Source organism: Drosophila obscura, unplaced genomic scaffold (genome assembly GCF_018151105.1).
Source record: "Drosophila obscura isolate BZ-5 IFL unplaced genomic scaffold, ASM1815110v1 contig_68, whole genome shotgun sequence".
Classification (NCBI taxonomy): Eukaryota; Metazoa; Arthropoda; class Insecta; order Diptera; family Drosophilidae; genus Drosophila; species Drosophila obscura.
In genome coordinates, this window is record NW_024542859.1 from 27,899 (window position 1) to 38,236 (window position 10,338).

The following is a 10,338-nucleotide window of genomic DNA, read 5'->3' on the forward strand; positions in this document are numbered from 1 at the left end:
AGTGTCCAAGGTTATCGAATGTTATCCCTCGTTTCCTCTAGATGGCTTGGGTAAAACCAAACTAATCGCGCATTCTATCGACGTCGTTAAATAAATCCCAGGACCGTGTTTCGTTTCAAAGTATATTCAGAATGACTTGCTCGATTTTTCACATTTTTTCTCGGTAAATCTAAAACTCCCCCGCAAGGTGGGATAAAGCCAGCTGAGGCCGTGGCTTTATAAGTGATTAGGGACGCTTGGAGTCGAACGCGAACATCCCGCCGCCTTTGCAATTTCAAGGCCCGGGACCCGCCCAATTGACGTGCGCAATTGAAAAGCCTTGGCACGCGACGTGTTGATGACTGACATGGTGCGGCAGGGGGCGATCAACGCCCTGGTCTCATATGTGGTGGTCCCGTTGTCGACGGTTTGCGGCCCGTTTTCGGAGTGGAAAGCCGGCGGAATCGAGTGCTTCTCGCAACTCGGCGATGGCGGAAATTGCCGGAGGCTGGGTATGTGCACCAGCTAGAACTGCGTATACGTACATGTAATTGGTCAGGATGTCGGTTGCCATTGGGAACCTAGGACGCACTTCTTGTGCGAGTTGCCTTAGGACGCGAATGGCGAGAAATGGCGCTCCGAAGGTGAGCGTATCGAGTTCATAGTCGCACACGTCCCCGCTGGGATTGCGAAAGATAATCCGTTGGTATGAAGTGTGTTGTGGCGCCACGAGGATATACCGATACATCTTATTGATGTCGGCGTTGAAAACGTATCGGAATACGATCCACTTCAGGATTTGCGTGGTCAAGTCGGACTGAAGGACTGGCCCCGAATGCAATATGTCATTAAGGCTTCTTCCGTTCGAAGACGGGCTGGACGCGTTGAAGAGCACGCGCACCTTGGTCGTTGTGCTTTCTGGCTTGAAAACAGCATGGTGTGGAAGATAGAAGTTGCCGGAGTCATGACTAGGTGGAACCTGTGTCATGTGGCCTAGCTCTAAATACTCGTGAATGACGGCGTCGTACTGCTCCTTTAGAGGCAAGTTTCGCTGCAGACGCTGCTCGTTTCTCAGAAACTGGGTGTGAGCCGAAGGCCTGGAGTAGCCCAAGTCTATATTTTCTGGAAATTTGAATGGAAGAGTGACGATGTATCTCCCGTCGGGAGCTCGCTGCGTTGTCTGGAGAAAATTGTCCTCGCAAATGGAGTCTGACTCGCTCGTAGATCTGCCTGGAAGGTCCTCCACCTCCCTAAACTTTGTGAGAAGTATCTCGAGTCGGACGTCAAAGCTGACCGAGATCTTCGTGGTGAAGGAAGAGATCATTCGAGACGAGTCAGCTGCGACAGGACCGGATAGGACCCGTCCGAAGATAGTCTCTTGGCCCAAGAGCGAGCCACAAATGTTGGACCGGAAGCCGCTTAAAAGGATGGATGGAAAGATATCAGCGCCTATAAGCATGTTCATCTGCGAGCAGCGGTACAAGGAGGGGTCCGCTAAATGGAGTTTAGGAAGGTCTGTCATGTAGTTCTGCGGTACAGGGTATGTCGGGAGGTTACCTGCCAATTGCGGAAGAATATTCAAACCGGAGACTTGACCCTGGACGGCTTGGAAGGGCGGCCGAATGATTTTGAACATCCGCTTAGTAATAAAGGTGGCTTCAGATCCAGAGTCGATCAAGGCTCTAAACTTGTATCTTGTGCCGGCATGAAAAATGTCCAATATTGCTGTGCCCAGTAGCACCTGGTGAACAATTGTAGAACAATAGCTCTGGACATGGGCCGAGTCGTTGGACGAAGGAAGAGAAGAGGAAGAGGACTGTATGGTGGTAGGGGCTTGCGTGGTGTGAGGAGTGGTAGCACAGTTGGACCCACTCGGAGTCTGCTCGCCCCGATGAAGGAGGGTGTTGCAGTTGTACGCGCAGGTGCAGTCACGGAGTTGGTGTCCGCGCGCGAAGCAGTTTAAGCAGAGTTGTTTCTGCTGGATGTGGCTTGACCGTTCCTGTACGGTCAGGCGAAGAAATTCTGGGCATGATCGCACCGGATGATAACTCCTGGAACAGAGGTCGCATGTGCGCGCCTTGTTGGAGATTCTCCCTTCAAAGGAGTTGACTCTTCGAGGAGCAGGAGTGGAAAGGCTTGTACGGGAATTTTAATGCGTCTCGATGCCTGGATGACCGTCCTCGGTCGCTTCGAGAGAGAGGTATCTCTCCGCTAAGAACTTGTCCATGGCGCGCCAAGTCGGAACCTCGAATTTGTTCGGAACCGATTGTTCGCAAAGCTCCACGGTCGCCTTTGGCAACTTCGCGGTAATGAGGTACACCAGCATGCCATCTGCAAAGCAGCTGTCTGTGGACACGTCGGAGTGCTTAATGGTCGTGAGGCATTTGTGGACAGACCTCTGGAGCTCCTTTAAGGCAGCTCCAGACTCAGATCGGATGGAAGGCAAGCTGAAAAGTATCTTGAGCTGGGCCTTGAGTATCAGACTTTTTTTTGGAAATTTTTGGAATCAAACCCATCATTCGTGAGCGGAGCCTGTGCCACTATGTTGTGGGCTTCACCGCTCCTTTTCTTGTTGAGGTGGTTTAGTTTCTCCACCGGAGTCAACCTGGCGTTGTTTATGTAGATGGCGGTGAATAGGTCTCGGAACGTGGGCCACTGCTGGTAGTCCCCACTGAAAACCTCCGTGTCACATGGAGGAAGGCGGTAACCGTTGGACATTTGCACCTGGACGGCTGGTTGCGCGGTCGGAATGACAGTTGGGGGCTTGATCTGTTCGTTGAGTTCAGCTAAACTTTGCTCGTACACCGCGTAGCAGTCATCGTCCATATCTTGGACCTCAACTTGACCATCTGGATCCTCTGGTGCTAGAAGGGCGGAACAGGCTCGATACTCCGTTTCGACGTCCAACCACATGCCTCGGGTCCGTTCCCGGCGGACTTGAGAAAGAGAGATGGTTGGGGTGCGGGCATCAGGAGCATTAAGTTTCTGGTCAAAGTGAGTGAGCCGGCCTGTAGCCAAAGCAAACCAAGACCGTGCAAAACTGGCGGCAGATTGGGCCATTGTGCCTGGAACCGTGCACGTGGATGGTGAGGGACACAACAGGGTGTCGAATATGGACTGGCAAACCTTAGAAGTGGTCGGACCTCGCGAGCGTGAGGGCGAACGAGAAGAAGTGGGTGTAGTTACTACTGCGGAAGAGCTGGGCGGCTTTGCATCACTTTGCTAGCTTACACGCTTTAGTTTTTTGCTGACTTTCTTTCCACTAGAAGGCATAGTCAGCTGATGGATCTGTTAAACTTAAAACTCTAAACTCCCCAACCTCGAACCCTTACCTGACGGCCAAAGTTCTGACCTTGCGCCTCGTGCCGGATGCGGCCAGCATCCGGCGATCGCAACGACGGCGAGCCCACGGGTGACGAAACTGCTTATTTTACAATACTGCAGAATTCGTCCCATCCAGTGGACAATTCAGTTAACTCTTGTTAACTTATACATTTATCGATCTTGAACTAAAATGTAAACAACACAAACAAAGCGTATTTTCGTATTTATTGGGGATAAAACGTTAGGTATTGAACGCCGGTGCAATGTTCGGAAATAAAATATTTAATGGGGTATTTTATATATGCGGGCAGATGTTAGTTAGCGGGCAATGATCGTGCAATTTGTTTTAGCCGGTGTTGTTAGTATGTATAGTTGTTTCAGTACGTATGTATGTATGTGGATGTGCTTATAAGCCGGTGAAAATATATGTACATATGGATGTGAGCTATGTATGTTATGTTGAAATAATTGTAATATGCGCAATAAATAAATTTGTATGTTTGTCTTGTATTTAATGGCGTTTTATGTTGTGTGGGACGGATTGTGTGTACATACATATGTACGTACTTACACCTGTGGAATGGCGACGGATCTCAGCAGCGGTACATCTGTACATACATATATGTATGAGCTGCCTGTTGTAGGAGGAGAAAAACCTCGCTTGGAATGATTGCGGAAGACCGATAGGAATACAGGAGGGCCAACGGAGTAGGCAGCATGAGTGTCTTAGGCAATAAAGAGCGAGAACAGGCGTTGGAGTGCATATATAGGGTGCCGGATTTTGCGGAAAATGGGACTTAGGTGGTATGTACATACATATACTTGGATTCTGGAGATGCGGATGACGGACGGAGTGTCTTAGAATGAACGAAGCTTTTACTTAGCTGGGATTCCGGTTCCTTAAAGTTCCCGCGCTGCAAGCTGGATCGTAGGGGGGAATCTCTCCAATGCTTAATTAGCTGGCTCGAAGGACCAAAACGGAGGGGCACGCAGGCATCTGAGGAGTCCAGAGGGCGACGAGGGCTGTGTGGGCGATTTCGGGGAAATCAGAAGAAACAAAATCCCAAGACCGTGTTTCGTTTCAAAGTATATTCAGAATGACTTGCTCGATTTTTCACATTTTTGCTCGGTAAATCTACAACTCCCCCGCAAGGTGGATAAAGCCAGGTGAGGCCGTGGCTTTATAAGTGATTAGGGACGCTGGGAGTCGAACGCGAACAGACATGTATACCAAAATAGACCGGATGTTACAGTCAGGCGTAATTGCCGAAAACAGAGTACATCACAAGTCTTGATTTAAAAGATGCTTACTGGAAAGTACTGTTATAGATCAAGTCTCGGGATAAGACGGCTTTTACGTTTCCTGGTAGGCCTCTTTACCAGATCCCGAGAAGATTGAAGCGATCACCAGTTTTCCTTTGCCAAAAAATCTGAAGGGATTAAGAAGCTTTACGGGTCTATGCGGGTGGTATCCAATTTCGCTTCGCTCTTTTCTCCATTGACTGACGTCATGACCACAAAACATAAATTCGATCTGACCGATGAAGAAGTGAAAGCGTTCGACAGTTTGAAGAAATGTCTCAGTGAGGCACCAGTACTGAGAAGTGCCGACTTTTCAAGTCCTTTCTACATCCATTGCGACGCCAGCAAAACGGGAGAACGAGGAGTACTAGTACAGTTGTCCAAAGAGGGAGACGAATGTCCAATTGCCTTTGTTTCGAAAAAGCTAAATAAGGCTCAACGAAGGTACTAGTGTCCAGGCTAACCAGGACAAACATCCTGATTTAAGAACGGACAACGGGATTGTGTACCGACGTGCTGAACATCTGACGGGAGAACAGGTCCATGACGAGTAAGTTTGGAAGCTGTGGTTACCAAAAATAATGGTTCCTTGCTTGTGCTCATGACAGTCCACTAGCATCCGACGGAGGGATTCACAACACCATTGAACGCGTAAGACGTTATTACTTTTGGTCTGGACTAGCATCCGACGTAAAGGCATACATCAACGCTTGTCTCGTTCGCAAAACAACCAAAGCGCCGAACTGTGTTTTTCGACCTCTTTTGGGGAGAGCGCCCGGTTTTTCAGCGGTTTTTCCAAAGACTGTTCGTTGATTTTCTAGGACCATATCCCATGTCTAGAGACGGGAACATAGGCATCTTTATCGTACTAGACCACTTCTCGAAATACGTATTCCTGAAGCCGGTCAGAAAAATAAATGCCGACGTGGTCGTTAAGTATCTCGAATCAGAATTGTTCATGACCTTTGGGGTTCCGAAAACAATCGTATCCGATAACGGGTCACAGTTTCGATCCGAAGCATTCCGTAAACTTTTGAGTCGCTATGAAATAACTCACACGCTAACTGCCGTGTATCCTCCCCCAAGCTAATGCCTCTGAGCGTGTGAACCGGTCTATAATTAGTGGGACTAGAGCGTACCTGCGAACCAATCAGAAAGATTGGGACGAGTACTTAAGTCGCATTTCGTGTGCTCTGAGATCCGCGTCGCATGGAGTTCTCCGAAGGACAGGAAGTATTAAGAAGGAACTTTAAAAAGAGCTGCTTCCAAACGGGATACAATGCCAAGTTTGGACAAGCCTTCGTAAAGGCTCCAGTTCGTAGGAAGTTGGGTAGTAACAGGGACTCTGTTACGAGTTGAAAGACTTGCAAGGGCGATTGTTGGGCAACTATCACGCCAAGGACATTCGACAATGAAAGTCGCTTAATTCTGTATCAGCCTAGTGGATACCCCTAGTCTGATTTGGTGGGGGGCTTTGTAGCGGGCCTGAAGCGACCTGGTCCCAAAACTCGATAGGTTTGGCGGGACAAATAAATCGGCTAGAGTTTTGAAAAAACAAGGAATCCATATTGATCTCGTAGCCCAGTGATGCACGTGATCATCGTTTGACAAGAAAAGTTCAAACAATGTTAGGTGGGGTTCTTGTGCAACGCGTAGAAAAGTTTTATTTTATGGTGCCATCCGTGAATAAAACTGCCGCAAACAAAGGTGTTATTGAGTGGAAAATATTGATCCCCTAGATTATTGCCGTATTTGTGGTGAGTGCGAGTGAGAAAGTCCTCTGAACGGGGTTTAAATCAGTTTTTTTCCATAGCGTACGTATTCGCTGATCCATGTGCTCGTTTAAGAGTGTGACTGGAGAAGAGAGTCCAGAAACTGATCTCACCCTGCGGAAAAGTGAACGCTACAACAAACACCGGACGGTCTTTCACCTATCACGTGGGAAAGCGACCCACACCACCTATACGCTCCGCGCATTCCAGTTTCGAGCAAAGTAAGCCGCTAGACGCAGACCGCGAGAAACTGGAGTAGGAACAGCAGAACCTACCGTTCTACCACATCGTAACCTACAAGGCACACTAGACAGGGCACGACCCTCATCGACGCGCCAAGGCGCGTATGAAGGCGTAAGCAGGTGCGAAGAGCCCAACGATGTCCTACTAGAGCCACCTGCCGCTATCGTTTCGCCCCGTATTGACGTGCAACCACGCAGATGCAGTAGACGCCATCGTATAAGAATCTGGTGTGAGGAGACAGACGTTTCTTCAATCGGCGCAGGAACCGCCGTATTCTGTCGCACCGTGTCGTTATCCAGCACGCACATGTATCAGGGACGACCACCTTTTCGAGCTGTAGCAGGAACGAGCCTAAATATTCGATAAAACCATTTTTTTAAGCAAATTTATAGTGCCTCAGTTCGATTAAAATGTCGCATAGTTGCTTTTTCTCGAAAATAAGTATTAATGAAATCTCCATTGTTAAGACTTCCTCAGTTTAATTCATACTTTAAAAATAAGCACATCTTAGTTGCAATCCGCTGTTGCATATACTGTCATATCATTATTGTTTTGATATTAAGAGTATTTAATAGCCTTTGAAACTCAGTTATTATTAAGAAAAAGTCTAGAGTTTCAATGGGTAATGTTGTACAATTTATTTCGTATTGGTACGGGAAAATATGCGTCAGTATGAGCGATATAATAAAGTGATGCGATGGATAGTAAGATTATCTCTCAATTGTCTACAAGGGCAGATGGGCCGACTTGCCAGCGCCCTATGCAGCAAGTCTTGAAAGAGAGTGAAAGCGAGTGATGAAAGGAGAGCAGATCGGGGCAGATGCTAAGCTGAGCACGAACGACATATGGAACGAGAGAGACCAGCTTAGATGCTGCAACTGCAACAACAAAGCGAAGAAGGCCAGATATAAATGAAAGAGCGGCCGCTGACGTGCATAAACATAGGCTTATTAACAATGATTTGTTCAGTGGACAGTGCAAATAATGAAATAATATTTAGGGTGCTTGGCCCGACAACTATCATTAGTTTAAATTTGCATTTTCGAGCCAGCGGTAAATCATTTCCATATATAATTAACTTTCATGTATAATAGGAGTAACGAGACAGGACTGATTTGGGAGAGCAAAAACTCTACCCCAAAGCCAACGAGCTAGAGCGTGCCCAGCTCCCACGAATCGTAACGTCCGTTTTTTTTGCAGTCTCGTTGCACGTTACATATTCTCCTCTTCAATGTTGGTCATATTACCCATGTCCATGTTGCTGGATTAGTTTGTGCAAGAATATATTTGGTGTTCACGACTATTGCAATATTATTGATTTTTTTATTTTATTTTTTTTTTTTTATACCCGTACTCAAATAGTTAAGGGGTATATTAGATTTTTGGTAAAAGTGGATGTGTGTAACGCAGAGAAGGAAATGTTTCCGACTCCATAAAGTATATATATTATTGATCTGTCGGACTGTCCGGCTGTCCGTCTTGTTTGTCGCCTAGTTCTCAGAGACTATAAGAGCTAGAGCAACCAAAATTTGTTTCCAGACTCATGTGATATCACACTGCTACAAGTGTATTTCAAAATTTCCCACGCCCCCTTCCACCCACACAAAGGATGAATATCTGTATCTGTGGCAGCCACAATTTTAAAGATACGATAACACTAAAAATGCAGTATCGTAGCGAATGAATTTACCAGATTGCTGAATCTTAATCAGATCGGTTCATAATTATAGCCAGAATGAAGAAATTCATTTTCAGTTGCTTCCCCCGCCTCCTACAGCAAGAGACCAAGCTACTCATTCTCTTTCTTGCTCGCACACTCTGCCTCGTTCAGTGCGAGAGTGTCCGATAGCGGAGAAGCTTTCGAATATAAATGGTACATGTAGAATATTCATGTTGGATGTAGAATATACATTGTAGATGTAGATAACAGATGTAGAAAAAAAATGTAAAATGTAAAAATAATAAGCTTAAAAATTTATATACTGTCTGAGTGCGGGTATAAAAGTAGAGTCACGTCCCCAGAAGCGACTCACACGTTCCTTCTCGATACTATTTTTAAAATGGTAACTTGGCTATCTTCCTTTGTCAATAAAATCAGATTCCTTATGAATGTCCACACAACATATTCTCATTCCAAACACCTTTCAACCGTCGTTCCATAGTTTTTAATTGTTGTTGAAATCTCTCTCCGTGCTCATCACTAACGTACCCTAGGTTTTTCGGAAAAAAGTCTAATTTTTTCATAATTCTTCATAAGGTCTTGAACGATATTAACGTAATCATCACTCTTGCTGTTACTAAGCAAGAAGCACTACCTCTGAAAAAAAACATGAAAAATAACAGATTTAAAAAAATTCTTATAAAAAAAGAAAAATATAAAAAAAGCCATAACTCGCTAAAAAAATTTTCAATCCCGAAATCTATCAGAAAAAGTAATTTTGGGCCACAGTCGTGTCGACTATTGGAATCGACGGTTTGAATGTTTTAAAGCTAAAAACGCTGATTAAGGCCTGTTTTATAGATACTTTTTCTATTCCTGGAGAATTTTGTTCAAAATCATAAAACCATTTTCAGACGCCTAAGTTGTGTTTTTCATAGATAGGCAAGAAACTTAAATAGCAGCCTACGTACGATTTTTTTTGGTTTTTTTGTTTTATGCTCTATAAAACCTTCCCATTTCTTTTTTTTTATTGTTTCTGATTTGTTAAGAATAAAATGATTGATATATGTTAAAAAGTTGGTTTGTTTTGCTTTAAGGTAAGCGGATCATTCCAACCGAGCTTACACAACCACAGCTCTTGGATAAGTATTTTCGTTCTCGTTGTTACAGGGCTTAGAAGTCTGTCGTAAAGTCGAGCTGAGAAGGATAAAATAGACCTCTTTGTGGGAACTTTAGTTAAGTTTACATTTAAAAATGAGTATTTGAAAACATCCGTATTGGAGCTCCATATCTATCCTAATGTTTTAGTATCGTCTTGATCCCGAAGTACGACAGCTGTATCTGACAAACTATCGTTTTCCAGCGCACATTACCACATTGCTAATGATAGCACTGCCGAGTTCAAAATGTCCACTTGACTTTGTTGAGGTACTTTGCGGTCTCAGCACACACTGATGTGGTATAAAAAAGTATGGTTCTCTCTGAATGTGATTGTCGGTTATTGTCATATGCACTAAAGCAAGATACTTCTTCATAAAGTCAATGTATAACGCACGGACTGCATGTTGGTTGTTCAGCCTTCGCTCTAATGATGAGTTTCGCCGCTTGGCAGTTTCGAATGAGGTGCCTAAGCTCGCTGGACTTGACTTAAAGGGTAAGGAAACTCTTAGCCGACCTGAGGGTAATGGATTGAACCATTTGAACCAAAAAGTTCCTAAATACTAGCCAGTGGTGGAAAATAACGTAATTCCACCTTTGTTTGCTATTTGCATTGCCCACTGCATATATGTATATTGTAACCGCTTATAATTACTCACGGCAGCGTCCGTTGGTTCGCCTCTTTATATCTCCTTCTTCATTTTGCTACTGTAGCTGCAGCATCTATGCTGTTCTCTCACATTCTCTCGCACTCACGCTCTACCGTATTGATCTATCACTAGCTTCTCTCGAAGATTGAACAGACCCTGCGTCTTCAATCGACATCGCTTTGAATTGTACACACATAAGCTATATCGAATCAGCTCGACTTCTTATTTTACTCTTAATCAACAGCTAGTA

The 10,338-nt window shown here is 45.2% G+C and overlaps 1 protein-coding gene across 1 annotated transcript; it reads right to left on the reverse strand.

Moving 5' to 3' along the window:
• Positions 1–379: 379 nt before the first annotated feature.
• LOC121404978 lies at positions 380–3,039 on the reverse strand. Its single transcript, XM_041595418.1, has 3 exons — positions 2,492–3,039; positions 2,199–2,426; positions 380–2,030 (listed from the first exon to the last, which is right to left on the reverse strand). Exons 1-3 carry the CDS (start codon positions 3,037–3,039, stop codon positions 380–382), a joined length of 2,427 nt encoding a protein of 808 aa, XP_041451352.1.
• Positions 3,040–10,338: the final 7,299 nt, after the last annotated feature.